The sequence below is a fragment of the Rosa chinensis genome, chromosome 5 (assembly GCF_002994745.2).
Source record: "Rosa chinensis cultivar Old Blush chromosome 5, RchiOBHm-V2, whole genome shotgun sequence".
In the NCBI taxonomy this organism is placed as follows: Eukaryota; Viridiplantae; Streptophyta; class Magnoliopsida; order Rosales; family Rosaceae; genus Rosa; species Rosa chinensis.
Window position 1 is genome coordinate 88,763,067 of NC_037092.1, and position 26,542 is coordinate 88,789,608.

General features: G+C 38.6%; 2 protein-coding genes and 1 pseudogene across 3 annotated transcripts; 1 reads left to right on the forward strand and 2 right to left on the reverse strand.

Moving 5' to 3' along the window:
• Positions 1-462: 462 nt before the first annotated feature.
• Positions 463-2,202, forward strand: LOC112166778 (annotated as a pseudogene).
• A 1,621-nt stretch (positions 2,203-3,823) lies between these two features.
• Positions 3,824-13,267, reverse strand: LOC112166777 (probable acyl-activating enzyme 18, peroxisomal). Of its 2 annotated transcripts, XM_024303677.2 has the most exons (14): positions 12,852-13,267; positions 12,134-12,263; positions 11,789-12,048; positions 11,289-11,496; positions 11,130-11,170; positions 10,899-11,027; positions 10,648-10,721; positions 10,332-10,552; positions 9,986-10,080; positions 9,691-9,907; positions 5,008-5,133; positions 4,637-4,735; positions 4,254-4,460; positions 3,824-4,030 (listed from the first exon to the last, which is right to left on the reverse strand). In XM_024303677.2, exons 1-14 carry the CDS (start codon positions 13,124-13,126, stop codon positions 3,941-3,943), a joined length of 2,172 nt encoding a protein of 723 aa, XP_024159445.1. In that variant the 5' UTR covers positions 13,127-13,267; the 3' UTR covers positions 3,824-3,940. The 2 variants fall into 2 exon arrangements, with proteins under 2 accessions (XP_024159445.1, XP_024159446.1); XM_024303678.2 differs by lacking the exons at positions 12,134-12,263; positions 12,852-13,267 and having other exon boundaries at positions 11,794-11,896.
• Positions 13,268-22,124: 8,857 nt separating this feature from the next.
• LOC112164436 (probable acyl-activating enzyme 18, peroxisomal) lies at positions 22,125-23,191 on the reverse strand. The gene is made up of 4 exons (XM_024300628.2): positions 22,947-23,191; positions 22,448-22,655; positions 22,289-22,329; positions 22,125-22,182 (listed from the first exon to the last, which is right to left on the reverse strand). The coding sequence occupies exons 1-4, from the start codon at positions 22,976-22,978 to the stop codon at positions 22,125-22,127; spliced, it is 339 nt and encodes a 112-aa protein (XP_024156396.1). The 5' UTR covers positions 22,979-23,191.
• Between the last annotated feature and the right edge of the window lie 3,351 nt (positions 23,192-26,542).

A 26,542-nucleotide genomic window follows, 5' to 3' on the forward strand; every position in this document is an offset into this window, starting at 1 on the left:
CAAACACAACACAACCTATTTATTAAATGGGTTGGGTTTGAGTTTAAATTTTTGACACGATTATTAAATGGGTTGGGTTTGGGTTTGTATCTTGCAACACGATAAATATATTGACTCGACACGAACCCAACCCGACACGACCCATTGACAGCCCTAACTGTGGTCCTCTAATTAATTAGCAAGCCAAATTCAGCAGGGGGAATTATTAGGTGGTCCTGGAGTACCACGTGGCACTGTCATGCTATAGTCCAGGACCATGTAATAATTTCAATTTCTCAGCAGCAGCAGAGTGCAAAAGCAAACTTGTAGAAAAAAGTGCATGCTAGATTGCTAGGTGAGTTGGTGTCCAATAAATTGCCACGTAAATCGATCTAAACCATACCACTTCACTTTCAAAAAAAACCCTACCACTTCGGTGGCCAATAAATAGTACTGTGATCACTTCGTAGAGGACTAGTGAAAGCTTTTTTTCATCCCCAATTCTCAAATTGTAGAAATGGCATCATCTATAAGCCAAAACATCACAGACCCTTCAGATCTCACTGATTTTGTCATAAACAAAGGCAATGGAGTAAAGGGTCTTTCCCAAATGGGACTCAAAAGCCTCCCAAAGCAATATATCCAACCCCTTGAAGAAAGAATGAGTATGAATATGACAAAAATGCCTGAAGAATCCATTCCCATCATTGACGTGTCAAACTGGGAGGACCCGAAAGTGGCAGAATCAATTTGCAATGCGACAGAGAAGTGGGGGTTCTTTCAACTACTCAACCATGGTGTGCCCATTGAAGTTCTTGAGCATGTCAAGGAAGCAACTCACAGGTTCTTTGAGATGCCAGCTGAGGAGAAGTGTAAGTTCTCGAAAGAGCATTCGTCTTCAAACAATGTCCGCTTTGGGACAAGCTTTAGGCCTGAAGCAGAGACGGCACTGGAGTGGAAAGACTGGCTTAGTCTCTTCTATGTTTCTGAGGATGAGGCCTCTGCACACTGGCCTCCAGTTTGCAAGTAAGCAGTGAAATCTACACTATATATCTTACTGTCTCAGTTTTTGATGACGGCATCGAATCTCCTTTAGCTTATTGCAGTTTTATCGATCGTATGGATATATAGTTGGCCTGGTATATGAATATATTTGGCTTATTTCTAAACACCTCAAAGTTTTTAGGGTCTAAGCTGGTTTGTCAGAATGTATATCGTACCGGAACTTAGAATGTACACAGGTTTTTCTTCTGGCAATCAAGCGTTGAACATAATATAAGTGATAATTGCCGACATGGTATCAGTTTCTAGGTTCCAAATAGTTCTTGGTTCGATTTTCCGGTTTTCCCACTTATTTGTACATTCATTTATGATTAAGATGACGACATCCTCATCTTAACTTATATAGGTTTAGGTTAAGATGAGGATGTCGTACCTATATGGTTAAGAACTTAAGATGCGGACTAAAGCCATCTGTGAGCATAGACCCAATAACCCTGCCTGCGCCTAGGGCCCCCGATTTCATGGCCCCTAAAAAGTTGCAACTCCCTCATTGAGACATTGAGGACGTCGTACATTCATTTATTAATTACATGAACTAATGCTTGAATTTTTGTTTTTTTTTTTTTTTTTCCAGGGCTGAAGTGCTCAAATAAATGAAGAGGACAGACATACTCATAAAACGACTCCTAGATATACTGATGAAAAGGCTAAACGTGACAGAAATAAACACAACCAAAGAACCACTTCTAATGGGATCCAGGCGAATTAACCTTAATTACTACCCCGTTTGCCCAAACCCTGAGCTGACGTACAGTTGGAGTTGGGCGTCACTCTGATGTCTCCACACTCACAATCCTACTTCAAGACTACATCGGAGGGCTTTACGTCCGACCTAAGACTACTGATGAAGATACCTGGGTGCATGTTCCTCCATTGGAAGGGTCATTAGTGATCAACGTTGGCGATGCACTGCAAATAATGAGCAATGGAAAATACAAGAGCGTCGAGCATCGAGTGGTTGCTAATGGAAGTAAGACTAGAATTTCGGTTCCCATATTTGTAAATCCGAGGCCATCGGACGTGATAGGACCTCTGCATGAAGTGCTTGAGAGTAGTGGGGAGAAACCATTGTATAAGCAAGTTCTGTATTCTGACTATGTCAAGCATTTCTTCCGGAAGGCTCATGATGGGAAGAGTACAGTTGACTTCGCCAAAATCTAAAGGTAATTTCACTACTATATCGGTACGTACCTTGGGAATGTTCCAAGGCTCTTTTGTTTTAAATAAAGAAATTTAGTCCTCATGGTTTTAAAAATAAAATTATTTGTCCAATACTATTATGTCCAGTGACAATAAGTCTTTCATTTGTAAGTGAAATGTCGTGAATTCAATTCACGGAAGACTACTTGTTGTATGAGTTATTGATGTAATAAAAACAAAAAATTATATACGATGTAAGAGATGTGATAAACAATGTGATTATCGATAAATATTTCGTAATGACTCAATAATATCTCATTCAATAGTGCTATGTGCTAAACATAAATTCATCAAAGTCCGACATAAGAAAATGAATCATAATATATAAGCTTACACTACAAAAGTGGAGATTATAGTGTAATAAGAAGATATGATTATATTTGTGGTGAGCAGAACTAGCTAGTTACAATATTTACAGCATATATGATTTGAGCAGTTGTACACGGTGATTAAACCGAGCCCTAGTGCACGGTGGGTGATTCATAAAATATGGCCAGGGCATGCCCATTCTCATTACCTAAGAGAAGGCAGAATTTTCGACCTCTGAGATGGACAAAAATAGAGTTGGAACCACTAGGATGATAGCACTAATGTTAGCCTCACACTCTCACAGGGTGGCAAGGAGCAAAGATTTACTTCTTCTACTTAACATTCCCGCGCTACGTTGTGGAAATCAGATGGACTCCTATAACATCTGGCTGAAAATTATTGAAAAGCAGGTGACAGCCATACACGTACGTACCCTCCACAACTAATGTCGAGCCATGAAAATTATTGCAAGGGATGTCCGCCATATCACCTCGTTGTTGTTATTGTGTTATTGTTACTTGTCTCCAAGATCTGTTGCTGCCAAATTCTGTGGTGTCGAAGTAGAACAATGCGGGAGTACTGTACTTGCATGCAGGAGAGCAAGATCTCGGCACTATCTTGGTTCCCACAATTGCGTGGCAGAAATCAGAAGCAAAACCACGCATTAGTGGAAAATTAGTAAATGTGGTAAGATGGAGGATCCGGAAGAGCTGACCCATACCCCCTATTTTGGGTCACAAATACCTCGAAAAGCAGCCTTGGATTATCCTTGGAATGGAAGTAACCAGAGAGAGCATGGGATTTTGCCTCCCAGCTCCACCACCAAGCGATTAGCAGGCTTCTCTTGATTGAGCTTGACACTACAACCGGGCATCGATGGAAGATTGCCCAAATTAATTACAACCAATTTGGACTGGATATGGATCTTCATATATGGGTAGTCATATCGGTCAATTTTACGGCTTGTACAACATATGTTGTGCGACATTTTGCTCTATACTCGGTAACATAAGTTTAGGAACTTATCCCTATTCTTGAGTCACAATAGGAAACAGATGGCTAGTTGAAATCGTCCCTAGTTGATAATTTGCTATTTATTTAGAGGAGTGGAATTCACACTCCCAAGTTTACAATCCACACACTATATGTTTTTTTTTCTAATAACTTAAATTTTGTCTTTTATAAAAATTTCAACCAAAAACTAAAAGAAATGTGAGTTTCATTCTCCATTATTTACTACTTCCGACAATGATACCGCATGACACATACCTTGTATAATAACATCAATTCTCATCCCATCTGCAAATTCCTATTTATCATCCGCACAAAAGGGAGTGAACACTGTTGGCTGACATAGTACAGTAACTACATTCTACTCCGAACAGAAAGTTCATGCTTCATTTTGGTCCCTCAAAACTCTTCTTACTAACTTATTAGAAGCTGTTCGAGGAAACTCTGCGACAATCTTGACCAAGCTCACCTGTTCATCCATTACAACAAATGGTGTAATCACATCAGCAACTAAAAATGACACAAAACTTAGTTTTAGAGTAATGTGAACAATGTGAACCACCAATAGCTTTGTTTGGGCAGTTTTTTTTCTTTTTTTTCTCAAAACGGAAAAAACTTGAAGTTAGTGCTATAAATTGTGAGTGTTGAGCTCCTTTCCCATGCTAAATAGGAAATATTAGAGGTATTGATACCTTGAACAAAGGATTAAGGTTGCTATGAATGGCTCTTGAGAATTTCGTCTTTAGCTCGTCTGCTTTGGTCTCAAATCCCTTCTTTAATACCGCATATATAACCAACTGTTCCGGACCCCCATTCACTGGTGCAACACTAACTGCAGCTGTCTCCAAGATACTTTCGTCAGACAGGTCACATACGCGCTCAATTTCAATAGAACTTGTCTGCAAATCAAGAAGGATTCAAAAATTTAGTGTTTCTATAGCAAGTCCAAGCATATCAGTTGACAGAACAAGCAGCCAATGACTATTCCTGTGAGCATATAAGATACATAAACTTAAGTGTATGCTTTAAGAATGGGTCAGAATCACTATAGAAAGTGGACGGATTGACATCTTACCTTGATGCCACCAAGGTTCATGGTGTCATCAGCCCTGCCTTGAACAATATAATAGCCCCCAACTGTTCTTTTGATTATGTCTCCATGTCTCCTGAGTTGCTGCCGATACATATACCAAGGTATAGAATACAATTACAATTTTTGTCAAGGATTAATTACATTGCCAAAAATAATTGTACTCCAAGATCGATTGCTAAATTTTTAACTTCTGCTGATGAGTCTCAAATAATTTCAAGAAAGGCCAAATCTTAAGATTGACAGAAACCAGGTAGTCGAAAGGTGAAGTATGTATTAACACTTTGTGTGACTTAAACTGGTACTGTTAGTGATTTGAAGAACTAATACAGGACAAGAGAAGGTTCTAAGCATACCATTCCATTGTACATTGGCATTCCCTTAAAGTAGACTTCTTCATGGTCAGCATTTAGCAATCTATCAGTTGCTCCCATGTACAGAGGGAATAAACCCACTTCCCCAACACAAGCTTCATCATCTGGCTGTCAGGTTGTTCAAGAAATCAGAGACCTTGACATACAATATATTATAATATTATCAATGAGTTGCTTGACATTATCAGCCCACCTATTAGTCTGTTACCATCACCAATTGTTTCGACAATAATGACTAGACACTCGCGTGATGTAATAGAGTGGCAGGTAGCTGATTACTGTAGAATAGCTGTAAATCTTATGTAATTATGATTCTTATTTATTTAGGTTATCATGTAATTATAGGAATGATTGTTTCCTATTAGGGTTAGACTACTTCTCTTGTCCTTGTATATATACGCCTTTGTGGGATGAATAGTATTATTATTGGAAACCCTAAAATCAAAGTATTCTTTTCTACTTGGTATCAGAGCAGGTTCAATCCTTTGAACTTGCCTGCATCATTTGAATCCTAAATCCTGAATCTTGAATCCCAAAGCACACCACAAACCGATGCATACCACCACCATTAAAATCAAGCCATCCCTGAATTTTTGAAACCCTAGAAAAACCAAACCTGAAAAAAAAAAAAAAAAACAAACAAACCCCAAATTCCTCAATGGCCATTCAACGCCGACCAGGTCCTCCTCCAGGCTTCTCAGGTCCTTCTCCACGCCGTCCTCATGACAAACCAAACCCATACGCAAACAAAAAATGCGTTGTCTGTGGGGAAGTAGGTCATACCAAGGAGCGGTGCTATGAAGTGATTGGCTACCCTGATTGGTGGGACTTCACCAGGAAACCGCGAAAGAATCCGGGCAAGGCGGCTATTGCCACTACAGAGGAAGAGCATCTTGACAATGCCTCCGCTAATGTAGCACAGTCAGGTATGAAGGGTAAGGCTACTTTGAATAATACATGGATAATTGATACATGTGTATCTGATCATATCACCAATGACCCTAGTCTTGTGAAAAACCTTAGACGTTCCTCTCAAAATATTGTCTCTACTGCTGATGGTACTCCAACTCCGGTCACCGGAGAAGGTTCTATTGTTGTATCTGATACCTTAACCCTTGAATCTGTTCTAGTTGTTCCCTCACTAGCTTATAATCTCCTATCTGTTGGTCAGATTATTTTAGCACTTGCATGTATTGTGACCTTCTATCCATCTTTCTGTGTGTTTCAGGACGTTCTGACTCGGCGGATTCTTGGTTATGGTGTTAGAAGGGGAAAATTATACTACCTGGATCTGACAGAGACTGGAGAAAACCAGAAGCATCTTTTGGGGCAAGCTAATCAGATTAATGGGGTAAAGAATGCAAAGGAAGCAGTATGGTTATGGCATCGCCGTTTAGGTCATCTATCTTTTAGTTATCTTAAGAAGCTGCAACCTCATTTGTTTTCGGTTGTCAGTGATTTGGATTTCCATTGTGACATTTGTGAACTGGCCAAGAGCCACCGTATTTCATATTCACCAAGTCTTTATAAAAGTCCTGTTCCTTTTATGAAAATTCACTCTGATGTCTGGGGTCCTGCAAAGATTCCTTCTCTTTCTGGAGCTCGGTATTTTGTAACGTTTATTGATGATTGCACTCACATGACATGGGTGTCATTACTGAAGAATAAGAGTGATGTATTTGGAATGTTTATCGAATTTCACAAAATGGTGGCAACTCATATCAACAATCCATCCGAGTGTTTCAGTCTGACAATGGTGGAGAGTTTGTGAATGGCCCTATGATTGAGTTTTGCCGATCACATGGAATTCGTCATCAAACCTCCAATTCTTATACTCCTCAACAGAATGGGTTAGCAGAACGGAAGAACAGGCAGTTGATGGAAGTTGTTCGTGCTTCCTTATTTGGCATGAATGTACCTCGGTCCTATTGGGGAGAAGCAGTAAAATCTGCAGCACATATTATCAACCGTACTCCTTCACGGGTGATTGAGTTTCAGAATCCTCATCAGAAGCTTCATACATTTTTGACCATCCCTTCTATGCCTAATTTGGAGCCCCGGGTGTTTGGGTGCACAGCCTATGTTCATATTCCCAAGCCTCAACGCAACAAGCTTGATCCCCGTGCCCGTAAGTGTATCTTTGTTGGTTATGTTGACTTCCAGAAGGGTTATCAATGTTATGATCCTCTTACTGGCACTTTACATGTCTCTCTTGATATTGCTTTTCGTGAATCCGAGCCTTATTACTCAGGGGGAGCTTCTCAGTCTTCCCTTCAGGGGGAGAGAGGTTGTGAAGGGAATCCTCGTTCTATTATTGATGTTGATGTCTTTGAAGACTTGGAAAATTTGGAGGATACATTTGAGGGTAGAAAAAATTTGGAAACAGAAAATGCAGTTGCCGAACAGAGCATTGTGAATTCCGAAATAGACAATGCGACTGCCGAACGAAGTGTTGCGAATTCCGAAACAGAAAATGAGACTGCCGAACAGAGTGTTGTGAATTCCGAAACAGAAAATGTAACTGCCGAATAGAGTGTTGTGAATTCCGAGACAGAAGAGACGACTTTTCTGGATAGTTTGAATCAAAATCAAGACGTATCTAAAGCTCACACACAAGTTATTCCCCCTTCTACATCACCAACTGAAGATCCCGGTCAGAATGATCCTCCTCAGGTACCCCTAAACTTTAATGAATCTTCTGGGTTAGAAAGTGTCGAACCTAGGAAATCAAAAGGGTTACTAAGGGAATTCCTAAGAAACAATATGAACCAGATATCAAAGCCAAAGCTAAATACCCTATAGCTAATTTTATGTCTAACCATAGGATTTCTGGGTCACATGCACTTGTTATTGATCAATTATCTACTGTATCTATTCCTAGTAACGTGCAAGATGCATTGACGGATCCAAAATGGACAAAGGCGATGAATGAAGAATTGGAAGCTCTTCAAAAGAATGCAACATGGGAACTAGTACCTATGCCGGTTGGAAAGAAGACTGTAGGGTGTCGTTGGGTATTTACTGTGAAGCTTAATGCAGATGGAACTATTAATAGATACAAGGCGAGGTTGGTTGCCAAAGGATACACACAACGTTATGGGATTGATTATGAGGAGACTTTTGCACCTGTGGCAAAGATCAATACTGTTCGGATTCTAATCTCACTTGCAGCAAACAAAGATTGGCCCTTACACCAGTTTGATGTGAAGAATGTGTTTCTTAATGGGAATTTGGAAGAAGAAGTGTACATAGATGTGCCCCCAGGTGTTAAGAATAACCCAAGTGAAGTTGGCAAGGTGTGTAAATTGAAGAAGTCTTTGTATGGCCTGAAGCAATCTCCAAGAGCCTGGTTTGGGAGATTTTCAAAGTCCATGAGAGCCTTTGGGTACAGACAGAGCAATTCTGACCATATATACCTTGTTTATCAAGCGCAAGAATGGTAAGATTATAGCTTTTATTGTGTATGTTGATGACATGATTGTTACAGGGGATGATCCGAAAGAGATGAATGAGTTACAAAAGTATATGTCAAAGGAGTTTGAAATGAAGGATCTGGGGCAACTGAAGTATTTTCTGGGTATTGAAGTTGCGAGGTCTAAGAAGGGAATTTCACTGTCACAGAGGAAGTATGTTCTTGACTTACTTACTGAAACGGGGATGCTGGACTGTGTCTAATTGAGACACCCATTGAGATGAATCACAGACTTGCCATTTATCCTGATCAAATTCCAACTGATAAAGGAAGGTATCAACGTCTTGTAGGAAGGTTGATTTATCTTTCACATACTAGACCTGATATTGCTTATGCTGTGAGTGTTGTCAGTCAGTTTATGCATTGACGTCCTAGTGAAGAACATATGAATGCAGTTTTTCAGATTTTGAGGTATTTGGATGGCGCCAGGTAAAGGATTACTGTTTGAGAAAAAGGATGAATTGGAAGTTGGGGGATACACAGATGCAGATTGGGCTCGTGATAAAACTGACAGGCGTTCTACATCTGGGTACTTCACTTTTGTAGGAGGGAACCTTGTCACTTGGCGTAGCAAGAAACAGAAAGTTGTGGCCAGATCAAGTGCAGAAGCTGAATTTCGAGGTATGGCACATGGAGTCTGTGAAATGTTATGGATTCGTAATGTCCTGAAAGATCTAGGTTACAAGCTTAGACAACCTATGGATTTGCATTGTGATAATAAAGCTGCAATTGAGATTGCACATAATCCAGTTCAGCATGATAGGACAAAGCATGTGGAGGTTGACCGTCACTTTATTAAAGAAAATCTTGACAGAAAGGTTATTCGTTTTCCATTTGTAAACTCAGAAGAGCAGTTAGCTGATGTTCTTACTAAAGGAGTGTCCAGGAAAATATTTGACAGCTCAGTTGACAAGTTGGGCATGATAGATATCTATGCACCAACTTGAGGGGAGTGTAGAATAGCTGTAAATCTTATGTAATTATGATTCTTATTTATTTAGGTTATCATGTAATTATAGGAATGATTGTTTCCTATTAGGGTTAGACTACTCCTCTTGTCCTTGTATATATACCTCTTTGTGGGATGAATAGTATTATTATTGAAAACCCTAAAATCAAAGTATTCTTTTCTACTATTACAACAGTTGATGAAACTGAACCCCAATTATAAACTAACTAGAGAAAGTACTCACGTAGGGAACTCCACTTTCATCAAGGATGACAAATCCTGTTGTCATCGACTTTGTGCTAAAGGCCCCGAAAGCTTGTGGCTGCAGTGGACTTGCCATTATGTAGGAAGAAGCTAGTTCTGTGCCTCCACAACATTCAAAGATGGGCTTGTAATAAGCACGGGAAGAGAGCCAAAGGTCATCATCGACGTTAGATGCTTCACCAGTCGAAGCGAATGATCTGCACAAATCCAGGTTTAGTTCCTTTTCTTTGGAATCATGCAAATAATTATGTTTCTTTGAAGATATAGAAGATTACTTTATCTTTGTCCAATCTAGGCCTTTCATACACTCTGTACTCTTCCAAGCTTTTACTAAGCTGGGAACTGTACCCAAAACAGTGACTCCTGCATCCTGAACAGATATAACACAAGAAAATAAGCTAGGAACCGTATGAAGCTGGCAAATACTAATTAATGATTCTTATACAAAAAAAAAAAAAAAGTAAGATGTTAGTTCTTCTGAGCTGTTGCACTTCTTGTCTGTATTGCATCATTTGCACGCGCCTTTCAGGTATTCTATTTTGTATTTGAATTAATTTCTCAGCACCAAAAGAAGAGTGACACTTTTGCTAAGAGGCTCCAAGAGAAGTACTAAGGTATCACCTGAACAAACTTTCCGAAGCCACGACCTAGAGGAGATCCATGATAGAGAGCAAGAGTTGCACCACTTAGAAAGCATGAGTAGAGTAAAATTGGACCCATAACCCATCCTAAATTTGTGGGCCAGCAGAAGACATCTCCAACTTGAGAATCAGCGTGAGCCCATGAATCAGCTGCACATCGAATTGGCGAAAGTTGTGTCCATGGGATAGCTTTTGGATCTCCTGTCAAATGATGCAAGATAAGCTGAAGAATGAGACAACAATGTATTTCAAAGTAGAGATAACAACAAATGTTTGGCTGAAAGTGATTTCTGTACCTGTTGTTCCTGATGAAAAGAGAATATTTGTCATGGAGTCTATTGGCTGATAGACTGGAGCGTAGTAATTCTTTCTGCCAAGAAGAATGTACCATTACACTGATTAGAAAATTGGTTCAAAAGCACAATCATTAAAAGAATGTATAAAATTTTCCAGATTCACCAATGATCGTAAAAGAAACAATATAACTGTCTGGTTGAAAGACAAAGTGTTAACTGGTAAAACCTAATATCTTGCTGCACTAATTTACCTCGGCAGATGATTGACACTAGACAGAAAGTCATTCCAGGATATATCCTGTTCTCTTAATTGAATGCCTACACTGTTCCCAATTGCTGGAAGCACAATAGCTTTACATGGAGCAGCATCCACAACCCGACTGTAAGGAAAGAAAAAGTATTAATTAACCATAACAACGCTATTATTCCCAAATGTGACATTTAGTAGTATCTAGTATGCTTGCAAATGTAGTATGCTCTACCTGTACAGAGGAAATTTACGACCTCCTCGTATTATGAAATCCTGGATACAAAGTACAAGCAGAAATCATTTCAGAGACTACTAAAGTACTAAGTTAATGGCCTTATAAACAGACTGAAAAGTTTTAATGTTAAAGCTCCACATATTAGGAAAAGTCCACCTGGGTAAAGATTCCCTTTGCTTTAGACACACGCAGACGAGTTGCAATTTCGTTAACAGCGAAACTGTCAGCTATTGATACAACTACATATCCTGCTAGTATGATTGCCAAATATATGACAACTGCACTGACTGTCATTGGCATGTCAATTGCGATGGCATCACCCTTTGAAAAGGTTGCATCCTGGTCTAGTGCATTAGCCACCAACCTGTGAATTTTTGTGTAGACAACATGAACAAAAGAGAATGGTGTGAGGAAACTGTATAAAAAGAGATAACATCTTGATCTATTCGGAAAAAGGGTAGAAGAACAAGCAGAATGAATGAAAAGTTTAGACAAGTCACAAAAGAAAAAAATTGTAATCAAGGACATTCATATTCCAGGTGATCAATCAAATGGGATTAAGAGTAGCAAGGACGTTTGGGTGAAAAGAAAAAAGTCACAATCATTGCTCAAATGTAATGAATCTCAAGGACTTAGGAAGTTAAATAAGAGCATACATTACTTGTTCCCGAAGTTCTTTTAGTGTCATACAATTTACAGAAGAATCATCACAGCCTTCATCTCTCCATATAACAGCCACACTGTCATCCTCTCTCCTTGGTTGTCTGATGGGTAGCAAACAACATTCAGCTATATTCAGAACTGAATCTTGAAGCCACACTCCCCCATGCTTCGATTTTTCAGTCCTATCTAGAATACACTTTGGGGCCTCTCGAAATGAAATTGAGAGCTCTTTTAGAATAATTGACCAGTAAGCCTAATAATCAGTTGCAAGTCATGAGTTAACTAAGAAATCAGTTCCTCTAATTATAAGCAATATTTGCATATGATTGAGTACTTACCTCGGGATTCTCAACAGAAAATTTCTGGAAAAGGCTAAAACTTGATATAGGATCCTTATATGATGTTCCTAAAAGCTGTGAACCATGCATTTCCATCACTCGGCCCAAGTTTGTGTGTCTAGATTCATATCTGATAATACAGAGCAACATGTTCAGTTAGGAATAGAAGTAAAATCACAGAGCAGAATCAAGAAGCATAAGACAGCCAATGCAATTTCAAATTAAAGCCTCACTCAACGATAGTTGTGGTGACAATCCTACATACTTTCTACTTTCTAAAATTCATAAAAGAGGCGTTAAATGTTTGAAATGATCAAAACTGAAGGCTTAAACTTGATTAATTCAAAGATGGATCTCACGATCTCAAACCTTTTTGATATTGTAAGTTATATATAACTGAAATAAAATCAAATACGCCATAAAGGGTAGTGACTTTATTAATCAAGAAAACAGTGCAGCATTAACAAACCTCACTGGTCAAAATTGCAATTCTCAATGTAGTACCAATCCAACTGTACTTTCAACTCTACTAAAATTCATAAAAGAAGCATCAAAGGCTTGAAATGATCAAAATTGATGGATCTCAGTATCTCAATCCATTTTTTTATATTAGAAGCTATATATAACTTGGACTAAAATCAAATATACAATTAGGGACTTGAACGACCAAGACAACAATGCAGCAATTAAAACAAAGAAAGCAAATTAGGAAAATTACAGAGAAGGGAACCAGTAGAGAGGAGGGCCTCTGTTGGAGACATCCCAATTGGCATAGACGGAGTAGTAAACCAGTTGGTGCAGCTCATGTGGGTGTGAAGGTTTCAGCAATCTCTGAGCCACTATCTGCCTCCACACCTCTCCTGGATCAAATGACGTGGCGTTGGTTGCAGAGATCGTCTGCTTAAGGACAGCTTCGAAGTCCTTGGCCTCATTGATGGTCAGGCCTGCATGAACAAAGTCACCCAATCCCAATTCACTTATGGTCTTCACCATCTCTATCTCTGTGTTGTGGTTTAAGGTTTTGCATGATCATCACCAACATGTGTTATAAAAAGACTCTCTACTGTAGTAGGTGAGAGATGTACGGGTAGTTGAGCCGCCACGTGATTACTTCAGTTGGGAGGTTCAGAACAAACCTCTCTTTGCTTAAATGCTTGGTTTCTACATCTGCATACAATAGTCATTCTGTGTTTGGTGGTTGCCATCTTTTAATTTTTGGGGAAACTATGTCATTTTTACCAAACTATGTCATTTTTGAGTACTGTACTTGCATGCAGGAGAGCAAGATCTCGGCACTATCTTGGTTCCCACAATATATAAGCTTACACTACAAAAGTGGAGATTATAGTGTAATAAGAAGATATGATTATATTTATGGTGAGCAGAACTAGCTAGTTACAATATTTACAGTATATATGCTTTGAGCAGTTGTACACGGTGATTAAACCGAGCCCTAGTGCACGGTGGGTGATTCATAAAATATGGCCAGGGCATGCCCATTCTCATTACCTAAGAGAAGGCAGAATTTTCGACCTCTGAGATGGACAAAAATAGAGTTGGAACCACTAAGATGATAGCACTAATGTTAGCCTCACAGTCTCACAGGGTGGCAAGGAGCAAAGATTTACTTCTTCTACTTCACATTCCCGCGCGACGTTGTGGAAATCAGATGGACTCCTAGAACATCTGGCTGAAAATTATTGAAAAGCAGGTGACAGCCATACACGTACGTACCCTCCACAACTAATGTCGACCCATGAAAATTATTGCAAGGGATGCCCACCATATCACCTCGTTGTTGTTATTGTGTTATTGTTACTTGTCTCCAAGATCTGTTGCTGCCAAATTCTGTGGTGTCGAAGTAGAACAATGCGGGAGTACTGTACTTGCATGCAGGTGAGCAAGATCTCGGCACTATCTTGGTTCCCACAATTGCGTGGCAGAAATCAGAAGCAAAACCGCGCATTAGTGGAAAATTAGTAAATGTGGTAAGACGGAGGATCCGGAAGAGCTGACCCATACCCCCTATTTCGGGTCACAAATACCTCGAAAAGCAGCCTTGGATTATTCTTGGAATGGAAGTAACCAGAGAGAGCATGGGATTTTGCCACCCAGCTCCACCACCAAGCGATTAGCAGGCTTCTCTTGATTGAGCTCGACACTACAACCGGGCATCGATGGAAGATTGCCCAAATTAATTACAACCAATTTGGACTGGATATGGATCTTCATATATGGGTAGTCATATCGGTCAATTTTACGGCTTGTACAACATATGTTGTGCGACATTTTGCTCTATACTCGGTAACATAAGTTTAGGAACTTATCCCTATTCTTGAGTCACAATAGGAAATAGATGGCTAGTTGAAATCGTCCCTAGTTGATAATTTGCTATTTATTTAGAGGAGTGGAATTCACACTCCCAAGTTTACAATCCACACACTATATGTTTTTTTTTTTTCTAATAACTGTTGTAAAACGATAGTAAAAGAATTTGATAGAGGGAGAGTTTAGACACCAAGAATGAAGTATGAGAAATGGAGTGATTCTATTCATCTCACAATGAGGTTTATATAGGAGTACCTCAGGTTTACAAAAGGTAACTATTTAACGATTACATCAATCACTCGTCTGATTACAATCAATCAATCGCTAATTATATTCTGTTAATCACCAATCAATCTTAATTGGCGTATATCACGCAACACTAATTGCTATTACATGAATAGCCACATTAATATTTACAACACTCCCCTTGGATATTCCATGTCAATAGTGTTGCCCCTGCTATGCGCTTCTAAGTTGCCTCGTCAAAAACCTTGCCAAGTAATAAAAACCCTGTGGGAAAAACGACCTTGGTCGAAGGAGAAAAAGAGCACAACGCGCTTGAGTGTGGAGTAGCAGTATCACAGCTTCAGAGATAGGTGGAGTCTTCTTATCAGCACCATAAGTAGGTAGTATGTCTACGAGAGGGATGCATTAGAATTGCTACACCAAAACCTTGCCCGGTAAACCCAGTGGGAGAAACCCGTGGTCGAAGGAAAAAGATGAGCAAATGCATATATATGTCGAATCAAAGCATCTTCTGGATGCAGTAAGTGGGGTGACCATGCTAAAGATGTGATGTGCCTAGTCAAAACCTTGCCAGGTAACAAAACCCAGTGGGACAAAATAACCCTGGACGAAGGACAAAAAAAGTACACGATGGTCAAACGAGTATGCTTCAGGATACTCCCCCTGAAAATTACATGTTAGGTAATTCAGATAGTTTACGTAGACCAATACCTTGGACATGCTTCTGGAATGTAGACTGTGGTAGTGACTTGGTGAAGAGGTCTGCACGATTGTCTTCAAATCAAATCTGCTTAACTTCAATCTTCTGATGCTCCTATTGTTGCTAATTGAAGGAGAACTTATGTACAATATGTTTGGTGTTGTCTCCTTTGATGAAACTCGTCTTTATCTGCTCTATGTATGCAGCATTATCCTCGTAGATAATGGTTGGTTCATCAGTGGTGGAATGCAGTCCACATGTGCTTCGAACATGCTTTGTAACGGCTTTTAGCCATGTACATTCACATACTGCTTCGTGAAGAGCTAGTATCTCAGCATGATTCGAAGAGGTAGCAACAAGTGTCTATTTCATAGACCTCCAAGAAATTGCAGTATTCCCAATGGTAAAGACATAACCAGTTCGGGAACGTGCCTTGTGCGGGTCTGATAGATAGTCTATATCAGCATATCCAACAAGGCGAGCATCATTCTGAGGATCAAGGGGGTTTGATCCATTCCTTGATGCGTAGGGATAGAATAAGCCTATATCCGTTGTACCTCTAAGGTAGCAAAAAATGTCTTTTATGCCATTCCAGTGGCAGTGTGTTGGCGCAGAGCTATATCTAGCTAACAAGTTTACATCGAATGAGATGTCCTGTCTAGGGCATTAAGCCAAGTACAATAATGCGCCTATTGCACTTAGATATGGGACTTCTGGCACCAATATCTCTTCGTTATCATCTGCAGGACGATACGATTCTCTCTAGACTTCAGACGACCATGGGTGTGCTTGCTTTTATCCTTATTAAAGCATCTTAACATCTTCTAGATGTAATTTGGTTGATGGACCAAAATTTCATCTGCACTGTGCTCGGGCTCCAGGTCGAGGCAATAATTTGTTCTCCCAAGGCCTTTCACCTCAAATTCCAACTTCAGGTGCTTTGCGGTTTCCTTGATCTCTTCAGAAGAACCAATCAGATTCATGTCATTGACATAGACCGCCACAATTCCAAACTAGGAACTTGTTTCCTTAATAAACACGCATGGGCATAATTTATTATTCACATATCTCATCCCGATTAAATATTCACTTAGACGGTTATACCACCTCCGTCTAGATTGTTTCAATTCATAAAGTGAACGCCTCAAAACTAATGAAAAGCATGTTCCGTGGTCTAGAACTATTTGCATCGGGTATATTAAGTCCTTTAAGAACTTTTATGTATATCTCTGTATCGTGATCCCCATAGAGATAAGTTACGACCACATTCATAAGCTGCATATTCAGTTTTTCGGAAACTACCAAACTAATAAGGTAGCGGAACGTTATGACGTCCATTACGGGAGAATACGCCTCCTCGTAATCAATCACAGGGCGTTGAGAAAATTCTTGCACCACTAGACGAGCCTTGTGTATCACAATCTTGTTTTTCTCATTACGCTTCCTTACAAATACCCATTTAAATTCTACGGGTTTAACATGGGGAGGTGTAGGAACAACAGGTCCAAACACCTTTCTCTTTGTCAAGGAATCTAATTTGACCTGGATTGCTTATTTCCCTTTTTAGCCAGTCGTCTCTTCATTGATATTGATCAACAAAGGAAGGTTCAATTTCATTTCTTGTTATAGTTTCAGTGGCCACCGCAAATACAAACACATCATCGATGATGATCTCATTCCAATTCCAAATCTCACTAAATTTACCGAGATTTCTCTATTCTTGGGAGTGGGTTCAAATGTTGGAGCGTCCCCCAACATAGTCTCTTCTAGGATGTACCCATAATCCGGATTTATCTCATGAGATGAATCAGTTTGAGATTGCGATGCAAGAGGATTTGTTTGTGCCAAGTTTATCCTCTTCTAGGGATAAGAATCCTTCGAACCTAATGGTCTACCTCACTTCAGGGCAGGGACATATGACTGGTTAGCCGCCATGGTCGTACCTCGTCTATCTGGGACGACACATCCTATAGGGACGTCTATCCTTGCAGGCACATTTGCAGCAGGTATATATGATCTCGTCACTTTAGCTAGATCAGAGAAAGCGTCTGGCATATTTTGGGCTACACTCTGTAGATCTATAATTCTCCGCACTTCATTATCACATTGTGCGGTTCGAGGATCAAGGGTGAGACATAGTGGGGACATTCCACGTCAATTCACGTCGTTCATCAAGAACAGTAACGTTCTTATCTCCCCCTAACGGCGGGAAGACTGTCTCATCAAAGTGACAATCCTCAAATCTAGCGGTAAAGAGATCGCCTGTCAAGGGCTCGAAAGAGCACATAATGGATAGGATTCATAATCGACATGTATGCCCATCCTTTGTTGAGGACCCAAGTTTGTACGTTGTGACGGCACAATTGGCACGAGGACTACATACCCAAATGCGTGTAAGTGCGAAACATCAGGTTCGTACCCAGTCACCAGCTGTAACGCGGAGTAAGGTTGGTAGCAGTGGGCCTCAACCGGACCAACGTAGCTGCATGCAAGATTGCATAGCTCCATGCAGAAATTAGAAGCTTGGTGCGCATTACCAAGATTCTATCTGCGAGACCATCTTGGGTGTGAACATAGGGAACTAAATGATCAACATCAATCCCAAAGGATATGCAATAATCATTGAAAGACTTCGATGTAAACTCTCCGGTATTATCAAGTCTTATGGACTTTATGGGATAATCCGAGTGGTGAACCCTCAATTTCATGATCTGGGCGAGAGTTTAGCAAAAGCAGCGTTTTCTTGTGGACAATAGTGTTACATGTGATCACTTTGTCGATACATCAACCAAAACCATTAATATTTAACTGGTCCACATGGTGGTTGGATATGTCCACAAATTTCCATTGCATTCTGTGCAGAAAAATAGTGGTGTATGTACTAGTCTTTGCATATGATGGTCTAGTATTAAATATTCTTAACGAGTATGGCATAGTGTGTCATTATATACAAGACCCTTATTCAGAAGGGGATGCACCTGCGATGAGTTGAAGATACAGTGCATCATACTTTGACCTGAGTGTCTCAAAAGGTCATGCCATAGCAAGTAGTTGCTTGAATTAGTTAGCTTCTAGCTAACATATTTCAATTTCCCCAATGTACGCTTCTGGCCGCACACTCAGAGGTTATGCAAAGATATTCCACTCATTTTTCTCAGTGGTTTCAACGTGGTAACTGTTGGATCGAATATCCTTAACACTCAATAACATTCTTCTGGAACGTGGAGATTATAAGGCCTCATTAATGGTAGGTTCAGTACCATTGGACAACATACTGTGGGTTATGCCATAACCCTCTATCAGGTTGGATTAGCCTGATACGGTTGTCACAGAGGTATGAATAGACAATAAGTTTGAAAAACATCTCCGATCTGGGAGTATGGTGTGTGTAATAGCACTTTTAACCAGACAACAAACTTCCCCACAAAATATGCCTATTCATTTATTTAATTCAATGGATCACATGTATAAATAAGTTTATTGAATTAATATATTCGAACATAACCACATTTTCATAATCCAAAATGATTGAAAACATAAATCACCAAAATCTGAAGATGTTTCATTCATTAAGATGAAAATATGGCACAAGGGGCCAATTATACCCATGTCTTCGAGTTCTAATTGTCGGTATGTTTAGTAACTGCTTGAAAATCCATAATCTCTAGTGTGGAATCGATGGAAAATGACCCTTCAATAAAGTTGGTATTTCGAGTTCCGCGACCGACGTAATACTCATCTACTGCTTCGGCTATCGCCTAGCAGGTGCGGGACCAGCAGTTAATTCCTCCACATTGATAACAAAGATCATGCTGATTTTGGTGGCGGTGGGTCAAACCAGTGTTCCTTTCCACTTTGGCTTGTTAGGCAGGGGCACTATAACATGGGGCCATGTTTTGGGCCAGTTATCTGGGCCATTTATGGGCCCACCTCTCTTTACTTGTCTAAAAAGATCAGACTCTTTGTCCCTTCCACGGTCACAATCTCTCCTTTCGAGATTAGGTTTGCAATGAGCAACATCAATTCCTTCAAGCAAAAGTGCTGCTCAGGTACCGATGGGCTTGGCTTGATCATTCCTCAACAGGAGGTTGTTGTTCATTTCAGTGAGCAACAAGATAGTGATCAATTCTGAGAATTAATAAAGTGACTCTCCTTGTATTCTTTTGGGCAGATGGGCTTGTTCAATATCTTGCTAATCATGTCTTGCTTCAGGCAAGAAAATGGTCATTTGGTGGTTAAAGTACTCTTCCAGAGCGACCCAAAGAGTCTGTGGATCCTCTTCATCGGATACTCAACTTGGAGTGCTTTCTTCATATGTTTCTTTATGAACATTATGGCACTCGCCTTAAAAGCCTTAGTGATGACATTGTCATGAGTATCGATTGTTGATCTTATCTTCTTTGTAGTCAGATGAATTTTCACATCTTGAGTCCACTTTAGATAGTTTCTTCCGGAAACCTCCAAAGCAACAAAGTCAAACATGTTGAGATTTGACATTTCTTATAGGAAAGGAACAAATAATATTAGTGCTTTGGGTAATATCGTCCATAAGCAAGTAATGAGAACTTCAGGTTCTATAACATGGTATGAAAAATCGGATTAGACATGTAAAATCTACTGGTTTTATCATGTGTGGTGAATTTATGAAAGGAAACTTCAAGTTTCTTAAATGGCATTATCGAAACTACAAGTTCGATTTATATATGAACTACGGGTTCATTTATAACTTCTAGTTCATTAGGTACCTGCATTTTCTACACATATATTCTAGTGCGAAAATTTAGACAAGTAACATAATAATATTGAATTGAGCAAATTGAAATAACCTCACAAATTTGGATAAATAAAAATCACAAATCAATTGAGATATTAATTGCATGCTACTAATTTAACAGATTAATTATCACACAATTATGTGAATAAATGCTTCTGGCAATTAATTACACATATTAAATATGGTGAATCTATTTACAATATGAAATCATTTTTCCTTTTATTTTTTATTCTGCTGGACCAAAGAAGGAGTGGGCTTGATAGTGAAGCCTATCGGGCTTGTGACCCGGGCTTTCATGCGTAAGTCAAATGGTGTGTGAGACCTGCTGGGCTGCTAGGTCCTACTGAGGGAGAGTGGGCCTGCTGGGCTCAAACTGGTCTGCCAAGGAATGAAAAGTTATTACTCAACTCTTTCGGTAACTCCAATTGAATACGACCAGGTAAGGAAGGATGAGGTTTAGGTGGAGCGAGGCTCACTTAAGTACACGGCCTCATCTGAATCTTGCCTAGACATCGCATCCAACTGGATGAGCCTAGTTTGAGAAGATTCATAACTTTTGTCATGACAACATGTGATGAGCTTCTGTTCTGGTCTTGCAACTTGCTTGAGCTTTTGGCTCGGATTTGTTGTTGTGACTTTGGGCTTGATTTGAGCTTCTGACTCAGCCTCATTTAATATTCACCATTAACCTGTCTTCTTTTTTTTCTTAAAATGCTTCTGGCATTAATGCTTCATTAACCCCATAAATATTACATAATCATTATGGCAATAAACTTAATGTACAGCATTAAGAAATTGTAATGAAGTAAATAAATATCATAAAGTCAATAATGAAATCATTATGGTGATGAGCGTAATATACGGCATTAACAGGAAATGATGCACATTATTATGGCAATGATTTGAATAACGCTTCTGGCATTATAGTAATATTAAATAGGAATCCTACATGTCAATGTGTCATGGTATATGTCAATCAAATCCAAAAACATGAACAAATATATACGACAGATATATATGTATCAACCAAATAAATTAATAAAGTAAATTTGGGGGTTCATGCATCATGGTGATTGTTCATATAATCAAGTTTGAAAACATGAATTAAAATTAGAATTTGGAGAACTTAACTCAATGTAGAACGGATGAATCTTCATCTTCTTTGTGCAGAACTAAGAAGGTTGTCTTCTCAGCCAATCCAACCAATCCAATAGCTAGGGAGTTATTCGCCTCTTCTCTTGATTGAATGATGAACCACCTCTCTCCGCAACTCGCAATCTGAATCAAAGAGCTTGTCGTGCTAATAACGTGTTGTAAAACGATAGTAAAAGAATTTGAGAGAGGGAGAGTTTAGACACCAAGAATGAAGTATGAGAAATGGAGTGATTCTATTCATCTCACAATGAGGTTTATATAGGAGTACCTCAGGTTTACAAAAGGTAACTATTTAACGATTATATCAATCATTCGTCTGATTACAATCAATCAATCGCTAATTATATTCTGTTAATCACCAATCAATCTTAATTGGCGTATATCACGCAACACTAATTGCTATTACATGAATAGCCACATTAATATTTACAACAATAACTTAAATTTTGTCTTTTATAAAAATTTCAACCAAAAACTAAAAGAAATGTGAGTTTCATTCTCCTTTATTTACTGCTTCCGACAATGATACCGCATGACACATACCTTGTATAATAACATCAATTCTCATCCCATCTGCAAATTCCTATTTATCATCCGCACAAAAGGGAGTGAACACTGTTGGCTGACATAGTACAGTAACTACATTCTACTCCGAACAGAAAGTTCATGCTTCATTTTGGTCCCTCAAAACTCTTCTTACTAACTTATTAGAAGCTGTTCGAGGAAACTCTGCGACAATCTTGACCAAGCTCACCTGTTCATCCATTACAACAAATGGTGTAATCACATCAGCAACTAAAAATGACACAAAACTTAGTTTTACATGGAGCAGCATCCACAACCCGACTGCAAGGAAAGAAAAAGTATTAATTAACCATAACAACGCTATTATTCCCAAATGTGACATTAAGTTAGTAGTATCTAGTATGCTTGCAAATGTAGTATGCTCTACCTGTACAGAGGAAATTTACGACCTCCTCGTATTATGAAATCCTGGATACAAAGTGCAAGCAGAAATCATTTCAGAGACTACTAAAGTACTAAGTTAATGGCCTTATAAACAGACTGAAAAGTTTTAATGTTAAAGCTCCACATATTAGGAAAAGTCCACCTGGGTAAAGATTCCCTTTGCTTTAGACACACGCACACGAGTTGCAATTTCGTTAACAGCGAAACTGTCAGCTATTGATACAACTACATATCCTGCTAGTATGATTGCCAAATATATGACAACTGCACTGACTGTCATTGGCATGTCAATTGCGATGGCATCACCCTTTGAAAAGGTTGCATCCTGGTCTAGTGCATTAGCCACCAACCTGTGAATTTTTGTGTAGACAACATGAACAAAAGAGAATGGTTTGAGGAAACTGTATAAAAAGAGATAACATCTTGATCTATTCGGAAAAGGGTAGAAGAACAAGCAGAATGAATGAAAAGTTTAGACAAGTCACAAAAGAAAAAAATTGTAATCAAGGACATTCATATTCCAGGTGATCAATCAAATGGGATTAAGAGTAGCAAGGACGTTTGGGTGAAAAGAAAAAAGTCACAATCATTGCTCAAATGTAATGAATCTCAAGGACTTAGGAAGTTAAATAAGAGCATACATTACTTGTTCCCGAAGTTCTTTTAGTGTCATACAATTTACAGCAGAATCATCACAGCCTTCATCTCTCCATATAACAGCCACACTGTCATCCTCTCTCCTTGGTTGTCTGATGGGTAGCAAACAACATTCAGCTATATTCAGAACTGAATCTTGAAGCCAAACTCCCCCATGCTTCGATTTTTCAGTCCTATCTAGAATACACTTTGGGGCCTCTCGAAATGAAATTGAGAGCTCTTTTAGAATAATTGATCAACTCAGGAAATGTAAAGAAAATGAGCTCCTTTGTTATTTGGTTTATTATCACAAATGGTACCTGAACTTATCCTCTATTTTGTCGATGGTACCTGAACTTCAATTTTGATCACAACCAGTACCTGAACTTTTCGATTTCATTTTAAATGGTACCTAAGGCCACCTTCGGTCAATATTCCGGCCAAAAAAGCCAAATCTAAGAAAACAAAAAACAAAAAAACAAGTTCAAGGCAAGTCTATTACCAAAAAATCATCACTATATATGATTGCAACCTTTGAAATCATCAAAAATCATCACTATGATGGCCTCCCATGCCTTTTTTAGTCGGAATAGTGACCGGAGGTGGCTCTAGGTACCATTTAAAATGAAATCGAAAAGTTCGGGTACTGGTTGTGATCAAAATTAAAGTTCAGGTACGATCGATAAGATTGATGTATAGTTCAGGTACCATTTGTGATAATAACCCTTGTTATTTAATGATGTTTAACACAAGTATGAGTTGCTTAAAAATACTAACATTTAGTACTAAAAGTAAACTACTGCTATACCACGAGTAGAAGAGTGGAGAAAGGGAGGAAACATAAGGAAAGGAACACAAGAACAGGCAGAAAAGCAAACTACGAAGAATGCTCAAAGGATAATAGAACTTACAAGGATCAGGTTTTGTGAAAATGGACCGAATTGCCAGTAGCACCTTTGTAATTGTCAGAGCTGGACTCCAACCATCCTTTACGATTTCCAAACTTACATTACCAGAAGAATCGACATTGCAATGAAAGACTCGAGTCCTGAATAAAATCTGAAACACTTAGAAACGCTAATCCTTTTAAGAAGAGAAATAATAAATAAAAGGATACTAGCATCAAATCGGTGAATCACACAGCTAACCTGCTGACCTCCAGTTGTATTTAATTCATACATATACATTTTATTCTTGAGATCAATGTTTGATACATCGATTTATGAAAAAGGTACCAAGGCTATAGCCTATGGGTCCCACTAATAACCTAAACGAAAAGTTGGATGATCACTTCATTACTTTGTTTTTTGGCATAGTATCAGTTTCAGAATTTATACTTAGTATATAACTATATGATGTATCTTTGGATGTAAAGATGAACTATAGATATAAAATTATTCCCCATCAAATGCCTAATGAGGCGTAGTACCTTTGGAGGTTTAAATGGATAATCACCGGGAAACGTAATGTCAAGGAAGTATATCCCACCTTGGTATGGTGTTCCTAGGAACAAGAACATACAAATGTGTCAATGTTGCGAAGTCATACCTAGTATACATAAGATTATCAACATAACTATGAGCATTGAACAGAATAAACATAAAGCAAAGAGCCATCTGGATACACAATTAGCAGTAAATATTTCATTCAACTCCATTTTAGCATGAACCAAATGAGTGATGCAATACTATCCCAAAACCATAAAAGAGCATAAATTGCATCATCCACTAGAAATACAAGAAAAATAAAGCCTTGCCACCTGCTAATGGGTTCGCAGACATTCAAGTTTCACTATAAAGAAAGATTACAGAGTTGGTTCTAAACTAAACCTATGGTCTGCAGATTTGACTTTCTAAAGACCTCACATGCAGAAAATAAAGACAACCAAAGAGAAATCTAAATTCATAACCGATCAAAGCACCCATAACATAGCTAGCTAAGTAGTCAGTAGCTAGCTGCCTCTGTTTTTTTTTTGTTTTTTCCTTTTCTTCTTTAATTAACTCATGAAGCACCCCAATGACCTACCCAAAGGCAAAGAATCAAATACCTGCACTTGGGATTCTCTCTATTTTGATTATGAGATGTATTTGAATCAATTTTAGTCTCGTATTACAAATTTAAGAATTATAAATCTGTAAATTGACTTTGCATACATAAAAAAAGCGTTAATCGTAATTATATATTAATATATGTACTTGGAATTCACTATTTTATTTTTTTCGTTTTTAAATTAATTTTAATTGTGTATTACAAATTTTATAGTTATGAATTTTTTTTTTCTTCTACTCAGATATGCACCTTTAAATTCATAATATATGACAACACAATTAATACACTATATTATATCAACACACAAAATTTAAGCATCACAGTCCAATACATTCTTTACAATTAATTAGATTTCATCAGTGTGGTCCACTAATTAATTAGCAAGCCAAATGAAGCAGAGTGCCAAAGCAAACTTGAAGAAAAACATGCATGACACTTGCTAGGTGAGTTGGTGTCTATAGCCAATAAATTGCCACGTAAATCGATCTAAACCGTGCCACTTCACTTCCTAAAAACAACCTACCACTTCGGTGGCCAATAAATAGTACTGTGATCACTTCGTGAGGACTAGTGAAAACTTTTTTTCATCCCCAATTCTCAAATTGTAGAAATGGCATCATCTATAAGCCAAACCATCACAGACCCTGTTTGAGCCCAAAATAAATATTTTTCCCGACAAAAGGAACTCGAAGAAGACCGGGCCAATATCGGTGGCCCAAACTATTTATTTCCGACAAGTTCGGAATATATTGTTTAGAGGCCAATAAGGCCTGCTTAGAGATCAAGCAATCGTGAGGCAAATGGTGATATTCATGGATTTACTAGTAATTATCAAGAGATTTGATGATTAATGGTGATTTGCTTGGTTGTCAAGACTGTGCAAAACGGGAGCATAAAATATACAGGCTGTGTGTATGGCCGAGATTACGCGAGCGCGAGCAAGATGAGTTGATATATAATTGACCATGCAATTAAGGTGGACGTGGAATAAGGGAAGCCATGCAATTAATCATGCTTGATAGCAATCCTCAAGGAATATAGTTATATATATATATATATATATATATATAACTATATATATATTGCACGGATGGCTGGACGTACAACATAGAGGGACATAATTATATATATCCTTATTAGTATATATATATATATATATGTAGAAGTGCGCAGAGGGTCATATAGTATATATGATGGGTATATACAATTAAACATGGCAGACAAGTTGTCCTCTTCTACTTCGAGGTAGTTCACGGCTCCACGCAATTAAGTCCTATAGTGGACCAATTAAGCAGAAAATCAAGGGCCTCCCACATACGTGGCAATCAGGGAATGAAGTTGGATGTACGTCAAATGGAAGGGACACCATCACCTCTTAATTGCAATAATATATATATATATATATATATATATATATCCTTTCTGATTTGCATGCCGCCGCGAGCTACAAGAGTCCTCGCGAAGATATATATCAATATAGGATACGTACATATCCTACCACTGCATCCAAGAGGAAGATTACGTCTGAGACTCTAAGAGGCAATTAATCTTT